This window comes from Idiotropiscis lumnitzeri, chromosome 12, assembly GCF_059441095.1.
Source record: "Idiotropiscis lumnitzeri isolate Australia: NSW breed Sydney's pygmy pipehorse chromosome 12, RoL_Ilum_1.0, whole genome shotgun sequence".
Lineage (NCBI taxonomy): Eukaryota > Metazoa > Chordata > Actinopteri > Syngnathiformes > Syngnathidae > Idiotropiscis > Idiotropiscis lumnitzeri.
In genome coordinates this window covers 17,838,323-17,862,835 of record NC_142402.1, presented here as the reverse complement: position 1 = coordinate 17,862,835, position 24,513 = coordinate 17,838,323, and the positions used below count along the sequence as shown (strand labels likewise).

The 24,513-nt window shown below is 42.2% G+C and overlaps 1 protein-coding gene across 3 annotated transcripts; it reads right to left on the bottom strand.

Moving 5' to 3' along the window:
• Positions 1 to 2,828: 2,828 nt before the first annotated feature.
• On the bottom strand, positions 2,829 to 23,239 carry per2 (period circadian clock 2). Of its 3 annotated transcripts, XM_088312171.1 has the most exons (24): positions 23,072 to 23,239; positions 18,991 to 19,516; positions 15,257 to 15,349; positions 15,017 to 15,171; positions 14,559 to 14,680; positions 14,267 to 14,468; positions 13,469 to 13,520; positions 12,859 to 13,001; positions 12,471 to 12,549; positions 12,176 to 12,282; positions 11,869 to 12,022; positions 11,670 to 11,784; positions 11,275 to 11,427; positions 10,922 to 10,994; positions 10,664 to 10,844; positions 10,448 to 10,566; positions 9,468 to 9,674; positions 8,288 to 8,554; positions 6,929 to 7,776; positions 6,028 to 6,150; positions 4,568 to 4,775; positions 4,249 to 4,438; positions 3,658 to 3,808; positions 2,829 to 3,473 (listed from the first exon to the last, which is right to left on the bottom strand). In XM_088312171.1, exons 2-24 carry the CDS (start codon positions 19,410 to 19,412, stop codon positions 3,294 to 3,296), a joined length of 4,344 nt encoding a protein of 1,447 aa, XP_088168297.1. In that variant the 5' UTR covers positions 19,413 to 19,516; positions 23,072 to 23,239; the 3' UTR covers positions 2,829 to 3,293. The 3 variants fall into 3 exon arrangements, with proteins under 3 accessions (XP_088168297.1, XP_088168298.1, XP_088168299.1); XM_088312172.1 differs by lacking the exon at positions 6,028 to 6,150; XM_088312173.1 differs by lacking the exon at positions 9,468 to 9,674.
• Positions 23,240 to 24,513: the final 1,274 nt, after the last annotated feature.

Here is a 24,513-nt window from a genome sequence, read left to right as displayed (position 1 = left end):
CGGGAATTGAGACATAAGATGATCATTGATGACTTTTCTATTGCTCAGATTTACGGGACACTTGGTTTGTAAAATGGATCACGTGCTGCAGAGTTCGACATTAGCTAGCAGGCAAGTAGATCTGCGAATAACGATTATTTTAATAGGTGATTCATTTGTTGATTATTTTTTTCAATTCCTCCATGAATCAGATAACAATTTTTATTTCCATTTCTTTACCCCAAAACAGGACATTATTTCGTGTATAAAATGCACAAATGCAAATTGGTTTTGATACAGTTACAAGTTTGATTTGTGACGTCATAAATCGTTAAAAATGTTGATCATCGTTATCCGAAGTAAAAGCAGATGTTTTCTTTCGAAAATACGCAAATATAATCGGTCTGCCTTCACGGAGGAAAATGGAAATCTGAACAGATTTTTTGATGGGGGGAATTTCGAGGATTTGGACAATTTGAAGTTACAAAAGCGATCGATGATCATAATCGTTTTGGATGAATTAGATAATTGATTAGTTGCCGATTCATTGTTGCGCCTCTTCAAGCTCGCCATTCTGTTTCGCTAAATGACTCAAATTCAGCAGTTTTACAAGCTCACTCACACAATTCATTTTTGATTCTTTTTAAGTAAATCGGGAAAAAAAAAATTCTCCGCTTCATTGTCTGCCTCCGAGAAGTATCCTGGCACCTCCTTGCTGTTGTTTTTTTTTTATATATATTAAACAAACTTTGCATGTGATGTAATTCTTTTTTTCATTCTACATTTCCTTCCGCCATGTTGTCATTATCTTTTTAAATCGTGAATGAATTTTCAATTTTGAATTTTGCAGGCCTGAAAATGACTTGGGTTGACTTCGCAGACACTCAAAGGAATCAAACGGGCCTCTGTCTGCAGGGGGTTGGCTGCCTTACATTCGCGCCTCATCTCAAGGTGCGAAGATGAGGACAAAGAGGAGGATGCCGACTTTGATCAGATATGCCGAGTCTGCAAAAAATTTGACCCCCCCCCTCCTGAGAAATTTGCATGAGGAAAGTCAACCTCTGCAGGACTTTTTTTTTGTTTGGGGATTCTTGCATTGAAATGCAGCAATCGGCAGATGCAAATCAAACTTTTTTCCATACTATTTGTTAAAATGTAAATTTCAAACAGTACATTTGGTCAACTGTTTTCATTCTCTGGACTTTGAAATTTAAAATCATCTACATGATCTTCACTGCAGCCATTATTAGGAGAGTTTTACCCCATTTTTTTCCTTGTAGTGTTTCTTAAAATGTCACATTTCAAACAAAAGTGGGATATTTGGGAAGACATTTTGCGTTAATTTTACTCCAATGACCAATGTGGCCTGTTTTTCAGTATTTTGTTTTTCTGGTTTCCCCAAGATTGGGAAACAGATTCTCATGCATGACAATGATAAAAGGTAAAAAAAAAAAAAAAAACACTGGTCAATGGCAAATTGCAGCTTTATTTCAATTTTATTTTGATACATATTTGTGACATTGATTTAAAAACGTCCTTTTTTTATTTTGACCCATTTCCATTTTCGTCTTTTAAGTTTGACCTTGCGCCTACGAATTTCACCATGCGCTGCAATTTGACGCTATTAAAAAAAATATTCCCCCTGTTGCTGAACCTTACCCTGAATTCATAATTGACCTTATATTATATTAATATATTACATATATTATAGTCTTGTTATGATGAGAACCGGATGTGCCACAACAACAAAAAAGGAATCAGCAAAAACAAATAAATGAATAAAAATACAAATAAAAACACTAATAAAAATAAAAAATCTAGAAAAGTTTAAAAAAAAATGTATATGTAAAAAAAAAAATGTAAAAAATGTGTTGACCGGTGTAAACTACAAAATCCTCCCTCAAGACTGACAGTCCTCTTTTTTTCAGTTTGAACCCTCAGCAGCATCCCGACGTCTGAAAATGGCTAACAACGTTCTGCCAGGAGCAATTCAAAGCCCACTCAATGATCAAGTAATCACTCATTCAAGCTAACGAGCATTTGCAGGATTTAAACTAACATGAACTGCTGGTCACAGTGCCAACGAGGCTCCGTATATGAATAATTATTTGACTAATATTTCTATTTCATCATTTATAATAAAACAATTAACCGGTTATATCATGACTGGAATAAAAAAAAAAAAAGATAAAATCAATTTTAAATGTTAAACTGGTTTTAGGAAAAAATAATGCTCGGTGGGCTATAGACTTGAGAAGTTGACAGTCTTTATTTCACATTATTTACAATGAGAGTGCAAAACCAGAAAAGAATGATAGGGCACACAGGAAAGATTTTTCTCCTCCGACGTCGCTTACAACAGTGCACTTGTGCATTCCAATGACTTTTTCCACAGAGACAATGAGCGAAAGTCTTGAGTGACTTTTAGGTCAGTAAACACCACACACTCGAAAACCAGTCAGAGTCCAAAATAACCCAATTGCAAACAAATATGGACCAATCGAAGACTTGATTCAATTTGACCCAAGTAGCCGATTGTCCATTTTTGGTTTAGCTTACTTTTACTTTTTAGAGTGCATGATGACTTTCTGCTGCACTCTTTTTTTTTTAACCTAACGCTCTTTTTCGGCATCTCTACTTCAGTGCTTGACAAAATCTGACGTAAAAGCTGCTCTTTATTTTTTATATGTATAAAATAAATATAAAATATAAACCCTCCTGTTGAGTTGCCAGGTCAAAGTGAGCCATAAAAAAATAAAATAAAATTTGTGTATGTATGTATGTGTATATATATATATATATATATATATATATATATATATATATATATATATATATATATATTGCACGCACAAATATTTTAGGCATTAAATTGTATGTTTTCAAATTAATTAAAGATGTCCTTTATTAGTCCCACAATGGGGAAATTAATGATAACTTATTAATAAAAAACAAATTTTTGAGAATGTGGGGCAAAAAAATTCCAGAATGAGTTGAACATTTGAACATCAGTTGCGAAATGTGGAAGGAAAAAAATCTGCCCAAAAAAATAGTTAATAAATAAATATTTCTTGGGTGTCAAACAACAAAATAATAAATTAATTAAATAAATAAAATTGGACCCGCAACATGACAATAGGATTAAAAAAATATTAAATACACGGTCCAAAAATTATGAGACACATTCAAAGTCTAAACAGCAATAAGTTGACACTTGCTGTTTTGGAATGAAGAACCCCCGCCCCCGAAAAACCCCCCAAAAAAAACCAGATGGTCAGTCACATGTTATAAAGTCTTTTTTTTTTTGTGTGCGTTCACGGTCGACTACTTAATTGCATCTGAGCGCATGCGGAGGCGTCGACCACCGCAACGGGGTCCTCTCGGGGGTTCCTCTGGCAGCCCCCCTCTTCCACGGGCTCTTGCTCCAGCAGCTCCAAATCGAGCAGGTCGTCGGTGGGCGGCGCGTGGATGGCGCCGTCGCAACACGAGCACACCTGGACGACAACATGTCAGATGAGTGACGACGCCAAGTGGCATAGTGGCCACTTTATTAGGTACACGTCAGTCGTATCAATGAATCCCCCCATAAAAAAAATGATCCAATACACAAGAAGATGATCTAACAATAGTCCAATTCCTGATAAATTCAAAACGCTTCTCTTGAGTTACGCGTCGCACCTTGACATCCAGGATTTTGGGCAGCGCCCCCTTTTTCATCCAGGGGTGCACCTGCATGAGCTCCTTCTTCTGCTCCTCCGTGAAGCTCGGCTGGCTCTTCTGCATCACCCGCAGCTTCTCGCAGTCCTCCTCGAGAACCTTCTGGATGTCGCTGTCGACAACAGACACAAAAATCACGTTTCATTGACCCGCACACGTTTCGAAAGTAGCGAACATGCTCCGATGGTGGTTGGCCAGAGTCATTGCAGTTCACCCTAACGGCCACCAGGGAGCAGCAGGCAACCATACTCAGGTGGGGAAAATTGCTCCACTTGGCCAAAGACACTCAATTCTTATTGGGAAGTTTGCAATTTGCAAAGATGTCTTCTTGCGTCACGTGACCACGCATTTGCGTACTTGCACGTAGTTGCCAAGATATGGTGAGGGTTTCAAACGCATGTTAAGGTTCAAGCAGTGAAACGCCAACGATTTCAAATCAAGGTTTTGATCTTGAGTTAGAGTCTTAAGATAGAGTTTCAAACGAGGGTTCTAGGTTGTGAAATAAGGGTTTGAACGTAGCGGTACGGTTTGAAATTACAAGCGGGCGCTCACCGCGAGGGCAGTTGATAGGTCATCATGACTTTGTCGTCGGCCTTGGCCATGAGGAGCCAAACGGGGTCGCGCAGAACGTAGTTGATGAAGCGGTCGCTGGGCTCCATCTCGCTGCCGCTCGAGTGACCTTTGACCTTTTGACTCTTCTGCGATGAGTCCACACTGCCAAAGTATTTGCTGCTGTTGCTCCCTGCCGGCCCAACAGTACAGACACGCTTTAATAATTCAACGCAATGAAAAGAATTCCGACACGCATGCTTTGTAGCCAGCAAATCATTTTGGCAGCAACGACGTGACGTTGGATCACGGCAGAACCAACCTGCCCCACTTGCGGAGGTGCCACTGGCCGAAGCGCCGCTGTTGGACGTCCGGCTGTTGGAGGTGCCACAGCCGTTGGAGTGAGAGCGCACGGAACCCGAGGTGGCCGAGCCGGTGCCTGAACACGAGTCGTCCTGCAGGATCACGTCCAGCATGTCGCTGGATGACGAATTGTTGTCGCTGTTGTTGCAGTCTCCGCGAGAACTCGCCTGAGAAACAACGAGAGACACACACGGTCGCTGAGTGACAATTGCTGACATTTCCGTGCCGCATCCTCAAAATAAAAGTCAATGGTAATAAATCGGGCGCTGCTTTTAAAGTGTGTGTGTGTGTGTGTGTTTTTTTTTCTGTTTAAAAAAAAAAAACAAAAACAAAAAAAACATACAACCACGTAGGGAGTGGATTGCAGGAGTCGTCAACATTTTTTGTGTACAAATTAGATTTTTCAAGTGGTCAAATGGTACAGGTTATATGGAGATAAAGTGAAGAAGACAAAAAAAAAAACATTAAAATGTCTGTAAAATATTTTATACTGAACATTTTTAAATGTTATTTGATTAAATTTGACTGAACCACCATTTAATAAAATATATATTTTCTAAATGAACAGTAGTTCATTTTCCGAATATTGATTTTATTTACAAGCTCTTTCAAAAGACAGTGTGTAGATTTACGTGCCATCTAGTGGCGAACTAATAGAATGCAACGACCTAAGCGTGCTTCCGTTGCCTCAGCGAGACCATACTTACACTTGGCAAGCCTACTAGCATTTTCTTAAAAAATATAATAATAAAAAAAAAAAAAAAAAATAATAATAATAATAACTCATAAATCAATAGAGAGGTGTCCAAATCCTGCCCTCGACGGCCACTATTTTGCATGTTTTAGATGTCACCCTCCTCCAACACGTCTGATTCAAATGATCATGATCGTTATCAGACTTGCGCAAAGCTTGCTGATGAGCTGCTCATTTGAATCAGCCGGGTTGGAGGAGGGAGACATCTAAAACAGGCCCCGGACTTGGGCATCCCTCTAGGACCTGATTTGGACACCCCTGAATTATTATTTTTGAATCAACCAATGTTGGAAAACAAGCACCTAAACCAACACAACAAATAATACTGGACTAAATATAAATGCCCAGAAGATCAGCAAGTAAACACATTCACATCATAATAACACAGGAAAAAAAAGAAAATCTACCTTTCTTACCGTTATGACATCTCTAAATAAACACTATCTGATTATTTTAGCAACAACACAAATGCCAGAGACGCTAATCTTGTGAATCGTCTTGAAACGACAAATAGATTTGACAGGATAAATCAGATTTTAAATATGTACAGCAGAAGTCAACAACGTTTGGGTGAGATGGGCAAAAGCGATCTAGTTGAGAAGCTTTAACGCAACATATGGAATTGAGGAGGAATGGGATGGAAGCTTTTCGGACGATCAGCCTACCTCGCTGCTGCAAGCCCTCAGCCTAGAAGACAACATGCCTTTATCCCAAGACAAACGCTCACAGATATGGATCGTGCCCTCGCAATACAACGGTCCAGGTGGACCACGGAGACTGAGAGATGGCTAAAGGGTGTAAGGGATAATACATCACGTGTTAACACCCATATGGAAGTGGGGACCAAATTGGGATTTTTACACACGGCATAGAAATAACACACTCAATTCTGGGGAGGAATCAATTTGACATTGAAGTTTTGCACATGCTCAGAAGGCCCAACAAGTTCCCGCTTTATCGTGGGAAAATGAGGTGTGGAGTGACTGTTGAGTTTTTTTTTTTTTTTGACATAATAGAGCACGGGTGGGCAAAGTTTTTGTTTTGTGGGGCACAATGGGTTCTAAAATGTACTTGTCCAGATCGTTCTATTCAATTTGTTTTTCCAGCGCCAAAAGTCAACAACGGCCAGTGTAAGAACTAAACAGTGGCAGCGAGCCAGTCGGCGGAGCGCGTTATATCTGATCTGCGGGCATTTTTTTTAAATTTTGAGAACGCTCACCTGCGCATCACTTGTGTGGGCTCCTTGACAGAATTCACATTTAACATATAAGGCTTATTGAACTAATTAAACAAAACATTAACGAGGTTTATTCGTTTTATTTTTTCAAGTTCTGCGGGCCGGATTAAAACGTTTAACGGGCCGCATGTGGCCCCTGGGCCGTAGTTTGCCTATATTTGTAACAGATTATGGTCAAAAAGTGAGTTTTAATATGTTAATATGATTTTTTCTACATGTTCTCGCTATGATTGCAGAAGCCCCCCAAGATGAAGCGGGCTCGCTGTACTTATGGAGTTGGGGGAAACGGGGGGGGGGGGGGGGGGGAGTGCCGTTGCTTCCTTACGTACCTGATTGACCTCTTTGGCTTGCGCGCCGGCCGCCCCTTTCTCCCGTTCGGCCGCGTTGCCGCCTTGTCCTGCGGGGGGCAACGTGGTGCCGTCTTGCCGGTCCCCGGAGAGCTCCAACTCCAGCAGGTTCAGAGGAGAACTGCAGCAGGATTGGAACAGCGGCGGCGAAGCGGACTGTGGCGTGGAGGCGCGAGACTGGCCGTCCGCCGGGGCCTTGGGAGCTTCCGAAGCGGTGGTGGGGAAGTAGAAGGATGGCGTCACGTAGCCCACTTGAGGGGTGAAGGCGCTCTGGGGGGTGAACGGGGCTGGCGTCATGATGGTGGTTTGTCCAGGAAAGGTGGCTTGGGCATAAGGTTGGGCCTGGATGGGGAACGCGGCGGTCTCTGGTTGGTACAGCGACTGCGGAGGTCCGGGACCCAAGGCTGGGTAAAGGTAGTTCGGCAGCACAAGCGCCATGATGGGGGCGACCATCGGTGCTGTGTAAGGGGAATGAGGGAGGCCTGGTGGGCAGGGAGGAGCCCCTTGACTGTCACCAAAAACGTGCAAGGGGGCGTTGACACGGGGAGCGACAGAAGTGTCTCTGGGGAAAACCTGAAGCGGGAAGTCCGGGTAGGCTACGGGGAACATGGACTGCGACGTGTCGGAAGCGGACCAGGATGTGGGGTTGAGGCCTTGATTAAGGGGCGGGCCTCGCGGCTGGTGGTGCCTCGGATAGGACATGGTGCTGTCCGAGGACTCGGTCTGCTTGGCTCGTTTGGATTTGGTCTTTTTGTTGCGCACGCCACGCCGCGCCGCATTGGGCTCCGACCTGGGGCCGCTTTGCTTCCCACGCTGGGCAGCCGGTGCGACTGTGAGGAAGGAATTCAGCATTCCAGTCAAATTGAGAACATTTTGGAACGGAACAAACCTAACAGGGCTGCAGGGATAATCGGGACGAATTGGATAATTATCCGATTATCCGATCTATTAAAGATGATCCTGAACGATTACGGATTACTTTAAAATGTGTTTTAAGAGTGATTTTCCACCCAGAGTTGTTCCGAAAACTGTCGAGACAATAACGGTCAATATTAAACATGTTCAATATTCACAATCACAAATCTTTGCGTGTGTGGTATCAGATTATTGGATTATTTTTAACTCATTCACTAACGGCCCATGTGAAAAGAATTTACTTTTTGACGTCTATATCCGTCAATGGCAGTTAATGAGTTCATATGTCACAGCACATGGAGGCGGTTTACGGGTAGGAACACATCCCAAAATCACAGGCTAAATCACTCTGGATTTTTAAAAAAATAATAATAATTTCCTTAGTCTGACTCAATTTGTGTAATGTTTGATTTATTTAGCTGTTACCGTCCGTGTTCTTTTCCCTCTGGCGCTCCAGATACTGCGAACAGTTTGCTTTGAGGTCGGTGAGCCTGCGCAGCTCCTTGAAGCGAAACAGGAAGGCCTGCTCCTCCTTTTGCGTGTGGGCTGCCAAAACCTGCTTGGTCAAACCCAGTTTCCTGTACGACTCCTTTTCTTGGCCCCGAGGCGAAACGGCCCAAGACGGAGCCACCTGTGCCGGGTTGTGGCTGCATTCTGCCGCCTCACCCGCCCCTGACACATCCTCTGTGATCTCTGGAATGGATGACAGAGGACCAAATACCGCTTATGAGTCGAGATGAGATCATATTGAGTCCGTTGATTGCGTTAAGTACGCACAGAAATACCAGACTGGAAGACGATGCAAAGAACTTTGGACACCAACTTAACTTTGACACATGCACACACTCAGAGAGACAGAGAAATCTGGAGGAAGCACAAAAGCATCACGTTGATCCTGTGATCAGAATATCTGCTGGACGTCACAATCATCTTTTTTTTTTTTTTTTTTACTCGTTATTACCCTTACGCCTTGGTTTTGATCACATCATCAACGTGCAAATGTGCCATAAAGAGTCACATAAAACGTAGATGCATTTACAGTGCTGTGAAAAAAGATCCGCTCCTCGCTTTAGTCTTTTTTTTGCATATTCCTCTTAACAAGAGCCATATCGAAAATGGAATTTTTACAAAGATGAGAATGCGTGAACCATGTCGCTCAGCTCATCTTGATGGCAGTGAACTCAAATCGCTTCACGACAAGCAGCATGTTTCCAGAAAGTGAACCATTAAAAAAAATAAAAATAAATACTGCGGGTAACTGAGGAGTAGTGACCGTCTCCCGCCACCAGGGGGCCAATGCACACTCCAAGAAGGAGCAGCACAATGTCCATTGAAATGGAGGGAAAAAAAATTTAAAAAATCGGCCAAAAAAACGTCACAAAATTATTTTTAGGATTGGGAATTACATTTGAAAGATTTTGGTTGCATTTTTGGGAAGCTGGAACAGTTAACAATTCACTAAAAAAAAGATAAGAATGTAATTTAAAAAAAATTCATGATGACCTAATTGATTCGGAAATAACAATGACAACGCAACAAGTGAGGAGGAAATATGCATCAAAAGAGGAAAGCCGATCGGAGGCGGATCCTTTTCACTGCACTGTACCTGATTCTTGCTGAGGTTTCTTGTCCCCAACATGAACTATGGTGCTACTGTAGCTACACTGGCTGGTGATGGACACCACACTTTCTGGCTTGTTAGGTAAAGGTAGGGGCAGCGAAGTGCCCACTACCGCTCTGGCCGCGTCACTGGACTTTTTATCGGGGTCGTCCAAAGTGGAGAGACCGGACTGATCCTTCAACAAGGTCGGTTCTGCCAAAGAGAACAGAGGACAAAAAAAAAATAGAAACTGACATGGGACTGCCGTTTTGGAGAGTCTGAGAAAGAAGAAGCTTTTAAGCAAGATGTCCAAACGTTCGCCACTGAGGACCACATGCGGGCAAAAAGGAAGGAATGAGGATTAGGGGGGGGGTGTGGCTTCCACATGTTGAAACTAATTTAAGATGCTGAAGGACATGGAAACATTAATTCATCAGTTTGGTGCAGCAAATATCCACATATTAAATAAGTAAATAAAAATCTTAGTTTGCTGTATGAGGTAGAAAAAAAAGCAAAGAAACATTTCAACATTAGTGTAACAGTTACTTTAAAAAGTAGGTGTGATACAGTTTAACTTTTAAAATCATTTTAGATTTTTTTTTTTCCGAAATAGACATTCAGCTTAAAACATTCTTGAAATAAAAACTCTTATTGCATTCTATAGTTTTGATTTTAAGTTTACATTTTTTTTAATCAAATTTACATGCACTATTCGATAAAAACAATATTGCGACGTAACATTCCCATTTCTAATTCAACACAAATAGTGAGCGCTCCTCCATAATTCATCTCTCGCTCCGTATTAAATTCCTAACATTCGAACCTGTGGCAAATTGACTGATAGAAAATGTGAAGCCGGGCCGCATGTGGCCCTCACGCCGTACTTTGGACACCCTTGCTTTTTAAGGCAAGCCTGAGAAAGATGACATTCTAATGAGATGCTATCGTTGACTCTAACTTGGTGGAGGTGCCGCAACGGGACATACCTTGAGAAGCCTGCAACGCGGCGCCCACTTTATTTTTGTCCTCATCAGAGGACGTGGTGTTACAGGAGGATTGGCATTTCCTCTTCAGAGCGAAGGGAACGTTGCAATTCTCCAAGTACCTGCAGTTGGATTGATAGGAATAATAAAAATTGTCAGGGAACAACTGATTCCATTTTTTATTTTGACAGATCAAAAGTTGTAATCTGCTGTTTGCACCTGACAACACTGTCCAGACAGCTGATCTGCTGGTAGGAGTAAACCGTCTGCTCGTTGAGCGGCATCTCGTCATGGGAAGAGGACCTGCTGTCATCCATCGGCGTGGCGCTCTCCTTCCAGCTGAGAAGGGCCGACAAGTCCTTGGGCCGCACCACCGCCAGGCTCTTCTGAGCGGACTCGACTAAAGAGAAACAGGTAAGGCATAAACGCAAGGCAGGATCGGTCTTCCTGTCCGAGAGGGAGGAATGCTGGACTTACCGCTGTTTATTTTCTTGCATTGCTCCTGGTGCTTCTGGAGATGGATTCCCTTACAAATTTCCTGGAAGGTTCGCTACCAAAAGAAAGAAAAAAGGAAAGTTAGAGTGGCTGCTGTCTAGTGATGGCTAAACGAAGCTTCAAATCTGCTTCATGAAGCAGTTGTAGTATGTTTGGACTCCTGTAGATGGCACTCTCTGTTCAACCTTGGCCTGGAAGCCATTTTATAAATCCTTTATTTAAACCAACAGTGCCATCTAGAGGACTTAAAAATACCACAACTGGTTCATGAAGCAAATTTAAAGCTTCATTTTCCCATCACTAGGGTCCACCGTGCAAAATGGACATCAACTCACCGGCCGGGCTTTGCTGCTCACTTCTTCCTCGCCATCGTCCTCTTGACGGAACTTGCTGGCGTTGTTGAGACTCTCGCTAGACGAGGTCATGCCCAGGAGGTGGTCGGTGCTGTTCAGACTCCTGTAGCCACTGGAGCCGCCGTTGTGAACCGGCTGAAGGACATTCAGGGCCGTCATAAACAGAGGACCACATGCATGTAGCTGTCTGATTTATTACGCCGAGTAATTTAGATATTAATATCGAGTGAACTCAGGATGGAGGCTTGTGGAACGGAAATCGTTTGACTGGCACTGCAATCTCAGACAATTTTGACATTCAAGTTGTGCTCACTTGTAAAAAAAAAAATCAGTTGGCGGACTAGCAAGCCTTGAGGAACTTCCTTATTGTCTCTCACCTGGAGGAGGAGCCTGTGGATCTGCTCAGTGATGTCCTGGATGTCCGAGTCCATGGCCTTAAACTCGGCTCCAGCTGAGAGCGGGGCCATGAATACGTCCTCATTTACGGGGCCCCTAGCGTCCGACAACAACAACAAGAAAAAAAAGTTTGCTACCTCTGTATAATACGTAACAATGTCCAAGAGGCCAAAAACTCACATTCGCACTTTGTGTCTCCCGATCACAAAAGAGACCTTGCGACTCCACGGGTTGACAAAACTGGACCAGCTGGTATCCAGGATGACGTATTCGCCGTTGCGTGCGCAGAATCGGATCGACGAGTGGTCGAACGGCTGCCCGGCGTACTGGAGGACTGGTCGTGGGGAAGGCAACAGCACATTACTTTTGGGCAGATTACACAAGATTAAAACGATGAGATTGATTGTCAAGGACACTCAAGAAATTACAAACAAATACAAAGAGCACGGAGGAGGAATTAAAAGACGTTTTTATGGAAGTTACTCACTCTTTCTGTGAATAGCCAGCATGATGGGTCGGTCGTTAGGATGCAAGTGGAGGAGGACCGGTGTGCCAATCAGATCCTGGGGGAGGTAACCCAGAAGAGAAACCGCCCTGAAATACACACGCACACGCACACGCACACAGTACATTTTTTTAGTTTTAAAACAGAGTCAGGGGGCTTCCACCAGATGGCATGGTTGAACCTCTGCTCAAAGGCCAGAAGAGAAATCTCCCAATTTCCGGTTGTGACCATGTGACCCAGAAGGAGAATCGGAACAGAAAATGAACGTCTGCCTTACCGCTCATCCACGTTCTGGAAGACGCAACTCGGAGAATGCGTCGTGGTGAAGACACGCTTATCTGTCGGAATCCGGGGTGCTGTGGAAAACGCGGTTACAGTTAGTGTGCAGTAAAACACAGACTACAATCAGTAACAAAGCGAGATTAACTCATTCACTACCAGCCGATTAAAAAAAAAGGGGGATCTTTGACGTCTGGCATTAAATGATTTAATCTAAATTCTAGTATTTGTCGAGTTTCTCCGGCTGTACTGCTTCCACTGCGTGTACTGGGATGTTAGATTTTTGTCCAATCAGATTCCAGGACTGCCATGTCAATCTGGTTTGACTTCCGGGATCAGAAGCGGGCATAAAGCAAAGACGTATGCGATTCTGTCTGGGTGCTTACCGTCGTAACCCGAGTGAACCCTCTCGGCCAGCAGGAGGCAGCAAAACTGGTCCTCGGCATGTGCTGCGACTTGGACCTTCATCAGGTACGGAGTCATTCGGAAGGGATAGTACTGCAGGTCGCCTTTGCACTCCTTACCGCCGCTGGAGTAACAAGTAAAAAAAAAAGAAAAAGAAAAAAAAGGGGGGGAGGCCAAAAAACATTTTAATTTTCCATCCCTTTACTCGTAAACATTATTTGAAATTGACAGATCAACATAAATTATTTAGGAATCAGTTACTGGTTTGTACCATATAATTTTCATCAGTGTACAAAAGCAAAATTTTTTTGGGCATCAACACAAGGATGACTGCCAGGAAACTGAAATTACAGGAAAGATTCACTGATTATCAAAACCATCAATGAATTTGTCAATCAATTAGTAGTCGAATAATCGTCGCACCCCTAATGTGTTAACTGTGGCACAGACAATGCATCTGATTAGCGGTGACGTGCATATGACATCACAAAGCAAGTTTAAAAAAAAAACATCCGGAGTGGAACGAAGGCATGAATAAAAATCCCAAGTGGCAGATGGTCCGCTTGCGAGGCCAAGGCGGCGCCCACCCACCTGATACGGCAGAAGAAGGACTTCTCCTGCATGCAGTCTGGCGGCGATGACTCTGCAATGGGAAATGAGGCATGTTTTTATTCAGCGGTAAAACGATAGTACACAACTTGGCCTGCTTTTGCTCCTCGGGGCCACGCGCGCATGAATTCCATGAATGAATCGTTCTTCCTTGAATCGCAATGAATTAAACGAGAGTTTGACAGTTGGTGGTCAGAAAAAAAAAACAAGCAGCGATGGAGGTGGACCGGCTCTTTCTTTTTCCACTGAAGTCGAGGCCATCAAGATGTTGAATGACGTCAAATTTCGGACGAGCAAGAGTGACCTAACTTGCGCTTATAAAATAGAGAAATTGGCTAGGCCATAATTGATGAAGTTAAAAGTTTTGTTTTATTTTTATTTATTTTATAATTGTATCATCCAAATTAATTTATTGATAATGAATCAGTCAACTATTTAATAAAATAAAAATATTACATGCAAAGTTAATGTAAGTAATGTATTTAATTAATAAAATAATTGATGCTTAATTTATCTTTTTTTTAAATATATGTTTATATTCTATTATATTATATTAACGATAAATCAGTTGACAAATGATTTCATGAGAGAAACTAATAGAAAATAAAGAAAAATCTGAATCAGTTTTAGGAATAAGAATTTGTGATTGGAGTTTGCATCCATGTGTCACATTTACACATTGCGATAAAGGCTCTTCCCCTTTTTTTTTTTTTATAAATCAAATTAAACGTTTCTCCCACTTAACACCCATTGCATTAACAACGACAATGTGGCTCCTACCGGCTCCGGTGCACATGCCCCAAGAGGGCAGGCGGTACGGCGTGGTGAAGCTGTAGAACACGCTGACATCTTGCGGGATCAGGAACTCCACAAACTTGCTGTTGTTGAACACGTCCCTTTTGCAGTTGAGGATGGAGGCGGCCTGGTCGGAGATGTACACGATCTTTCCCGTGATGAGTGACACAGCCACGGCAAAAATGTCCTGTAAATAGATGATGACGACACTTTTATTCAGTCACGTGAACTGCACGCAAAAAGGACAAAATGACATTTTTGTTATACAGCGACTTACATTGTTTTTGAGGGTGTACTCAGAAGTAATGCTGTCTATCTCGTCGATGGTGTACGACGATACGTCCAGGCCGGAAGGTTGACTGTCGTTGGTCATCTGCAGCTGGTAATATTCCTCATTGGCTGCAACCAAAATGAAACATTTAGCTTTGAATGACTTGGAGAACAAGGAAATGTTTCACACATAAAAATAATGAATAAATAAATAAAATTAAATTAAATTAAATTAAATTAAATGCCCAAAAAAACAATTTGAACCGGAAAATTGGAAAATGTGAATGCTTAAAAATAAATGAAGGAAATGCCAAATTTACAGCAACCGACTGCCCAAAGACAGCTGGGATAGGCTCCCGCACGCCCGCGACCCTCGTGAGGAGAAGCGACTAAGTAGTAGTGTAGTGCATTTTCGGCTTATCTTGGAATAAAAAAAACGATTCAAAGGACGTGCGTGGCGTTTACCTTCCACCTGCTTGACGCAGCGCAGGGCATACTTGAGCGTGTTCAACGTGGAGGACTTGCTGCCATGCCTCTTCTCAGCCGGCAGGTACAACTTGAGCTCTTTCAGGATCTTCAGCACTTCCTTTTGAGTCTTGGCTTTGGCTGATTCTTGACTACTGCAAGTGGCACAAGCGCATTCCTCGTCAGATATGCAAAAACCCAAAAGGGAGGCCCCGCTTTCCGGTGCTCGAGTTCACGTACCTGCAACCACTGGTGGAAGGGTTGTCCAGCTCGGAGCTGAGCAAACTGAAGGCATTTGAACTACTGGGCGGAGACGGACTGTGGGAGTTTGAGCTGAGTAGGACAGAGAAGGGAAAATAACTTTATTAGCAAGCGGCGTTAGAAACGTTTTTTTTTTTGATGCACTGGCCAAAATTCACAACCGAAATTGAAATTCGGAAGCCTTCTCTCACATTGAAAAGCAGATGCCTCCTTCTGTATTTATCCCACAAAACGGACGATAATGTCTTTGACGTTTGCTACCTTTCATAATAGCGTGCATGCTTGTCAAGCCAGGTGAGGAAAAGTGTGCCGAGGAGCCCTTGAGGTGGCCTTATGTAATAATAATAATAAAAATAAAAAAAATGGATGCGCTGGATCTCACAGTTTGCGGAGTGGTTTAGTTTGACCTGGGAAAAGACGCGCTGGTAATGATGCCTTCTGTGGAAGATGAGTGGGGGGGGGACAGGACCCATGCGGAGTTAACAAAGGTGCTGACAAAAAGACGACCTGCTGTTAAAATGTCAGCAGCTCCTTGTGGAGACACTTTACCAGGTGGCTCAGCGGGGATGGCCATGAATTAGGAGGACGATTACAACTTTTAAATACAGCCCTCATGAAAAGCCATTACGGGAACACTTATTGCACTGTAATGGCGATGAAAGTGTGGAATATAGACCAATGGATGGTTAAATAGATAAGGATCCATCTTTATTTCACTCTCACAATAGATTTTCCTCTCTTGCTCACTTATATTTATCATAAACGATTTTCATGGCTTAGTCTGTCCATTACATAAACTGTGGAATCAGATTCTTTAAAAACTGTTTTAATTTTCCATCCCTTTATTTAAAAAAAAAACAAAACAGGACATTATTTCAAATTGACAAATGAATTAGGATTCAGTTGCTGCTTTGGCCTGTAACATGTCAGAAAAGACGAAAAGATGATGTCGATGATGCAAATGTTTATCTTTGTGTTGACTCCAAATAAATCGAGTACACAAATCGGAGAATATCTCCCGTTGAGAGGCTGAAATCCGAAGGATTTTGATCATTTTCAATCAAATAAGGATGAATTGATTCCGCCCCAAATAAAATAATACATTAATCTGATAATAATTTAATTTTTGCACTTTTAAATTAATAAATTAATAAATTGAACAACATCAAACTAGTGGGAGAGACAAATAGATAAAATAGAAGAATGAGTAGAAGGAGCGAGAACAAGATAAAGAGCACTAGAGAAAACGACAGAGAAATGCAAAGAGAAAAGAGACAAGTCTAAAGAATGAATAAAAAAATGACATATGTGCAGAAGGTAGACCCAAAAACAAAGGAGCACTGAGGAGGGGGGTGAAAAATCATTTCAAATCTATCAAATTGTCTGTAATAATATAATAATTCATAATTCATTTTTAATACCGCTATTATTATGAACATGCATGCATATTGCAAACAAAAAAGTACCGTCGACAACTGCAGAGACGTTTTATAGCACACCCACAAGTCAAAATGGAAGCAGAAATGCACAACCTGATAAAAATCTAATCATTTGAAATGTAATCATTAATTAACAGCACCAACGGAAAGACCGCAAAGGTTTAATCTGAGACGAAGCCTGCGAGACAACGCGCGTTGCCTCGCATTTAACCCACAAGCCTAACCCGAAATGGACTCTGAGACGACGACTCATCACAATCCAGGTGGACCTAAATAGCCGGTTAATCTGGCTAAGAATGGAGCGGCACTTGCCACAAATAGCAACCGTGGAGCAAAAGGAGGGCATTTAATGCAGTTACATGTAACGCTCCAAAATACAGCAGCTGCTTTTAACGTGGACAGGCCCAACACGTACAAAGCTTTTTTTTTTTTTTAATAGGAGGCTAATTGGTCTGCTTTATTACATCCCAAAAAGCAAACGACTGTGATTACATCATCTTCCAAAAACTCTTTTTCTAAGGTCTAAGTGTGAGTGAGTGATGCAATTCACACACACACACACACACGGAAAAAAAGATGAGCTGAATAAGAAGCATAATAAGGAGATATTAAAAATGTTCCTTTGCGGCTGGCAGACACGCTTGCTTCTACAATCAAACATAAAATCATTGATATTTAGCAAAACGAGTCGATTCTAATGGAATTATGTTTGCTGCAAGCCACAAAAAGATTTTATTTTTACTACGGCCATATCCGTAACAGCTAAAGACAAAATAAAATTTTATCCTTTTGTCATCTTGCGTGGCAATTATGCTTTTACAGCATGGCAGAAAATTCTGCATTAAAAACAGCTGATTTTTTAGCAAAGCTCATTTTGACACCTTCCCACACGCATTTTTTTAACAGTATGACGATGAGCTTTAGGTCATTTTTTTTTAGGACATCTTACGGCGCAGAATGCTATTAACAGCTGTCCGTTACGGCGACTGGCGCTAAAAATATCCTAGCTAAGCCACTGAGAATAGAGCTGCCTTTGCAAATAGCATCCAAGAGGGAGAGAAAGTCCAAGAAGGGAAAAGAAAAAGAAAAAGTGAACGTGTTAAGTGTCTCAAGTTGACTTGGTGGCAGCAAGGGGGTCAGAGAAGACAAAATAAGCCTAATGCGGCGAGCAGCGTCTCCGTTTTAGTCGGGACGACGGTTGAAGATCAGGGCAAGGTGGTCTGACAAAACTCAATTGAAAATTCTTTCTGTGTTTGTGAAGCGTGCACAAAAATGATTATTTACTGTAAACTTTTAGCGAAGGCGGAAAAATCATATCGTCTTCCGCTAATAAGGAGTAGCGAAAATGAACCTGCACAAAGACGGCTCCAGCACGCCTGCAACCCACGTGAAGACAAGCGCTTGGGATAATTAACGGGATAGTCATGGGAATTTTATTCCATTGGTGATTTTCTGAGAATATCCGTTTACTTGAGGTCAGAAATTTTAGCAAGTCATTATTTCCTGTTCTACAAGCTGATCATTTTGCTTGAATTAAGTAATAATAATCCTCATTTAAGTATTTTTTTCCCCATCTTTTAAGCCCATTTTTTTCAGTGTGCTTGTGATAACGAAGTGATCAAACCAGTGGCGGGCGGTCAAGACCTTCTCTGCTGGCCTAACATAATCAAGAAATCCTGATCATATTCTTCACATTGATATCATATTATATCCTAGCGTTGAATTTTTAGGTGAGAGTTTTTATCCAATCAGAATTCAGATAGCTCGTGTTGCCAGGCAGATTTCCTGATACCAGCAGCACGCACTAGTGATGGGAAAATGAAGCTTCAAATTTGCTTCATGAACCAGTTGTTGTAATTTTGAGTCCTCTAGATGGCACTGTTGGTTTAAATAAAATGGTTTAAAAAAATGGCAAGTGAGTGTACTTTCAGCCCAATGTTGAATCGAGAGTGCCATCTACTGGAGTCCAAAAATAGTACAACTGGTTCATGAAGCAGATATATATATATATATATATATTCTTGCTTTTTGAAACCATAATGGCCAAAGGAGGCAATTTAATTGCAGATACGCTTGCGAGGCCATTTCAAGACGGAATTTTCAAGAGAAGCTAGGTCGTCCAACACTCGCTTAGTAGTGCATAATGTCTTTCTGTTCATTATTTCTCCAGCCGTGTTGTCATAAATGATGGCAATATGAGGGGGATTTATTCAAGTTGGACTAAGTAGAACTTCAACTGAAGGCCTACATATGAAATGACGGCCCGCCACTTACCTCTTGTTGCTTCCAGAAGACTCCAACAAAGCGGAATCTTTGCTGTTACTGTTGGAGCTGCCCATGGACTCGTGGCCGTGGCTCTCGTTGCCGTGCGACTCAGTCCCACTGCCGCTGGACCCGCTGCTCTTCATCTCCACATCCTCTTCGGGTCGCGAGAGGGAACGGGAACTCTTGCGGAGTTTGCGCGGCCCGGCGGGAGGCGGCTCATGGCCGCTGCTGTCGCTGCCCTCCGACGGCAGGCCGAGCTCGGGCCCGCCTTGGCCGTAGCCGCTCATCCGTTGCAGCTGCGCCAAGGAGCTGCAGCCAGAGGCCCCCCTCGGCATGATGCCGCACCACGTGGATGCGCGGCAGCTTGAAGCGCCAACTTGGTCCTCCAGTGCTGAAAAGCAGTAGTGCTTGAAGTCGGAATTTTCGGACATCAGGAGGATGAGCTGACTTCTTATTGTTGGTGTTGAAGTTGAGTCCAGGGAGCACAATCACCCCATCGTCAGTGAAGTTGTCCAAGGGATAGAACGGGACTGATCTGCGAAGAGGAGAATAAAAATGAAATGTAACACATCGCTTAAATCTTTTCCCATAAAACATCTGCTCGACTGAATCTGAGCTGCGCTGTTTATGAACTAGGCAATTTTGTTTAATCCAGCAAACCAAGCATTTACATTATCAAGAGTCTCGTAATATGTTCAATTTTTAACTGTTTTTTTCATAAAAAGGCAAATTTGATGTAAATGATTGAATTTTTTTTTTTAATTCGTGATTTTTAGCAATGTTGATTTGGGAATGGTGTTCTATAGATGGTGTATGATCGCAATATTTAGCAGAACACCAACTTGATACAATGTGGTTTGGAGTACCTCAAGCAAAATGGCTTCTTTTAAGTCACAAAAGTCAAACGTCTCGACAAACAACCTTAAACTTACCCATGCAGAGATCTCAAACGCAAAAAAATCCATTTTATAGACATGAAAGGCTCAACACCCAGCACAGTTTCATCTTCTGACCTGGAAAAACACTCTGCAGGTGTTTCATTTGATCTACAGTGAAAAGGTGAGCAGGTTCAAGCTGTGGCGCTTTTTTAAAAAAGAATCTGTGCGCCATCTGAGCCGCCCCTGACCCTTTCAAATGGATCTTCTATCACATGAAACACCAAACAAAACATTTACTTGAATGCCACGTTGGCTCGCAGCTCTGTTGTTGTTGTTGTTGTTTTGTGTCCGTCAGGTGCCGCCTCTGACCGCGGACGGACGCAGCTTGCAAATATGACCAACACAAAAGAACGTGACATGATGTGCGCTGGAATCACGCTGGCTCTTTCCGAGAACATTCTAAGAGTTAAATGAATGGACACGTTTCACAATTGCAGCAGGGAGGGAAAAGTGGGCGCTGACTAGTAATGGATAAACGAAGCTTGAAATCTGCTTCATGAACCAGTTGTAGTATTTTTGGAATCCAGTAGATGGCACTCTCTGTTCAACATTGGCCTAAAAGCTCACCGTCTTGCCATTTTTTAAACTCTTTATTTAAACCAACAGTGTCATCTAGAGGACCGAAAAACACCACAACTGATTCATGAAGCAAATTTAAAGATTCATTTTCCCAGCACTAGCGCTGACCACAGAATTTAAATTGTAATACGTATGTAGGTGATTTTCTTTTTTTTTTTTTGCCCCAACCACATGAAAAACTTTTGAAGCGTGCCTCTATCAATGCTACGGAAGAGGATTAGGGCCCTGAATGAGAAAAAAAAAAGATTGGAAGGATTCTGACTTTAATCTCAGAATTCTGACTTTAAAGTGAGAATTCTGACTTTAAAGTGAGAATTCTGACTTTATTCTCAGAATTCTCACTTATACGTATAGAACTCTATTCACGCTAGCAACCACGGAACATTTGGAATTATTTATTACCGTATTTGAAACGTTTACATTCATATCAACATAGTCACATCATGACTAAAAATAAGCTCAGCCCATCTGGTATCGCCAGCGCAGTCGCATTCTTATTCATTCAGCGCAATTAACTAAAAAGATCTCCTTGACTTGTTTTCCACCAGCCGATCGTCTTGAGCTCATTACAGCCTGAACGCAATCTCGCCACTTTGCGCCGGATGTAGCAAAGCAGCCCCAGAAAGCAAGCGAGAGCCAGATTTCTGACACCAATCAGGACAATTCCATCCTTGATGGAATTGAGATTTAATTTGGCCCCAAAAATGGCCTGATTTATTTATTTATCTCAATACTTATTTAACGATTCTTGCATATTTTACAAAGGCATTCTTAATTCTTCTCAAACCCTCAGAGTGTTGTGATTTCCTCCTTCGGGTGTTACTGGAGTTGTTTGCTTGACCTACATCTCTGCTCAATGACATCCTAGATGGACCGAATGGATCAGATGCACAGCACCTCACACACACGCACAGTGTGACCACGTAAGGCTTCATCCTTTATCCCGTGGCTAAAACAGGGACAGGTACCAAGACGGAAGGGTCACATCATGGAGAGAGACAAAAACAGAGTTCAGGGTGGCGAGGGAGACACCGATTTATCAATACAACTTTAAAATCCGCTCTTCATTGAGTCAAGCTGAAAATACACTTCCCCTAAAACGGCAGTGATCACTGTATCCAAGCAACCTGTGGATCACCACAGCTTGGTGTTTTGCTCCTTCTAATTCTTCGCCGTCTGCTCTCATTTGCTTTCTGGCTACACCAAAGAAAGAAGCGCATTTGCATTTCTATCGATTCCATCTGCTCAAGCCATAACGAGGACTTATAAATAGTGATTGTCTATTTCAGGAAAATTACTCAGCAGCATCTGGGTTTTTAAAAGCTGATTTATCGCAAAGTAAGATTTCTCTCACACTTTAATGTAGCAACTTATATCCGCAGTATCCAAGAGTGCTTCCCCCAAAGAGCATCTGATAAGTCTTATATTTTAGTTGTAAGACCTTTTATATTCATTTATTTATTTATTTTTTTTATTATTTTTTTTGGTTTTACACATTTTTGTGCTGGATGTGGCAAAGCAGACCCAAAACATCTTTAAGACAAGCCTTTCTGATACCAAACACTGAATTGTCCTTCGGACAGGTTCAAGACACCTAGAGCCAGATGTAGCAAAGCAGCCCCAGGACATGGCCAAGACAGCCCATTTTTGGCTCCAAGCCTTTGACACCAAATAGCACATCTATCCCCAGAATGTAATCTTAAGACATTCTACGAACAAAGACTCCAGACACCGTGGATCAGACATCCCCATAATAGGGTCATTCAATTTTGTTTGTGCTGGACAGCAGATTCCAATTGAGAATTCTTTGCACCCTTTGCACGATGTGACGGATAGCAAAGCAGCACCTAAACATCATCGAAACTAAGCTTTTTAAAAACGGACATCACGTTTTGCTCGAGAATACCAAGAGATTCCATTGGAACAAGCACAGAATCAAGACAGCGCAAGAGAACAATAGAGACTATTTTATCACCCAGGAACAGCACATCTAGGTCGTCTTCCATACTACACAGAATTCATAGTGTTGTTTTCTGCATTTTTGGCTCCTCAAAAAGCTGAGCTGCAACCAAAACTAAAATTCACTTTTTCATCCGTGTACAGTATCAAAAGTGCAAAGCATTAACTATAACAATTGTTTCAGTTGAAAAAGCACACCAGGAGTTGCTTCTGGGCTGATTGTCAAGAACACTGAAATAGTTGACAAGTAAAATGTTTTTTTTTTAAACATAGGAGCTTGCATTCCGAGCATCATTCGCTAATCGCTGTTGCATGACAAACTCCAGGAACATGTGCAGCACTGCACACTTTATGTAAGGTGTTATGTTTCACTTTTTCATGCGACACCAACTCAAGCACGAACGCAAATATGCTTTGCTTGCCTCCTCGACTCCTTAACATAGAATTTTTGTCTCTCGCCGTTGATATTAGCAACATCTACAAAGTTTACGTTTTCACGTGAAAGCCCAGCCGCCGAGTCAGCTGATCCAGTAGTCCACTGACACAGTTATGCAATTTAGACAACTGTCACCTTCTTAAGAGGATGGTTAGATCGTATGTAGAGCTTCACGTACCGTCAACCACAAACGAGCCTGGTCCTCGTGTTCACGCTTGAACTTAAAAACTTGATCCAAATGGGGAAACTGGCACGCAGATATCAATTCTTCGCTGCCCGTGACACAGTTGCTCTCTCGGTCAGATTTGTACTCGCACTGCGCGGTCGAGCTCCGACAGAGAAAGTGACCTCATTCACAGCGACTCCTCCCCCTTTGTTTTTATTGGCTCCCGCGGCTATCAGTCTTGCACTCACAGCGCTTCCCGCCAAGCGGCGTCATTCTTCCGGGTGAGGAGGCGTCCAAGCGGGACGACGCTCGTAACTGTGATTGGCCAGCGCAGGTGTCACTCTTTTTATATAAGCACGGCATCGTTTTCACGTGGAGAACTCGCGGCAGAAGGCGGGGCCGGAGGGAGAGTTCCTGAATGAAGCGGCTGGGATGGCTGTTGTATAAACGCTTATACAAGGCTGCTGCATCAGGTCGACTGCGCATGCACGGAAGTATTCAAGTTCGACGCTTCATTGTTGTGAGACGACACAAGGTAACTCTAATAATCAAATACAGTGGCACTTATTGGATTACGGTTACTTCTATATAATCATATTCATTCTATTCTGTATTAGAACAGACTGAAGTCAACTCAGTTAGACATAAAAAAAAATGTTTACTCAGACTTTATCCAGCCAAGGTAACAAGAGAGAAAAAAAATAATGCTCATCTGGATTTAATCGCAAATTTATATACCATATAAAATACAGGCCTAATTTAGTTGAGCACAAATCTATTTTATGATTTCACAGTATGAATGGCAACAGGTGGATAGACGACACAAGTAAATTGTACTTTCTGCCCTCTCGTGAAGATTTTATTAAAGTACTTTTCCTACACAGTCAGATAGCTTTGAATATTTTTTCCATTGGTAAATAAAAGCAATTTGTTTACTTGAGTTATTATCCTTGTCTGATAACATTTTAGTGGGCAAACTATGCAAAAAGAATTTGAGAAGGCAGCAAGCACATTTTCACGGCACTGTGTTCGAGTATTGATACAGGAAAAAGAGGTGGTTGAGGATTTCTTTTGCAAAATGTGTTATCACCTCACCATCTGCTTCAAGCAGAGATGGCATACAATTAAGTCAGCGTTAATTGGCATAATCAAAGCTCAATTTGGTCCAATTTGCATTCATCTGGTAATGTAATGATTCCCCAACATGAAAAAAAAAAACTGAGCGATGAATATTCGGTCAAACTGAATCAAGCTTTCCACTGCATTCAGATTCATTCATCATGACTGAGTAACTTAATAAGGTGTTAAAATACCGTGACGCATCATACATTATGGAGCTTGGCCTCGTTAAGGGTGAGAGAAGCGGGGTACACCCAGGACTGGTCGCAAACCAATCGCAGGGCACTTTTTAAATGAACAAGCATTCACACTCACATTTACACTTGTGGACAATT

Bases quoted from the DNA above. Each gene is read 5' to 3' on its own strand.
- per2 (XM_088312171.1), bottom strand. From the start codon at position 19,412: ATGTCCGAAAATTCCGACTTCAAGCACTACTGCTTTTCAGCACTGGAG. The intron at 8,555-9,467 runs GTACAGTGCAGT...CATCCATTCCAG, and splicing joins GAAACCTCAGCAAGAATCAG to AGATCACAGAGGATGTGTCA. The intron at 3,474-3,657 runs GTGCGACGCGTA...GTTGTCGTCCAG, and splicing joins CCAAAATCCTGGATGTCAAG to GTGTGCTCGTGTTGCGACGG.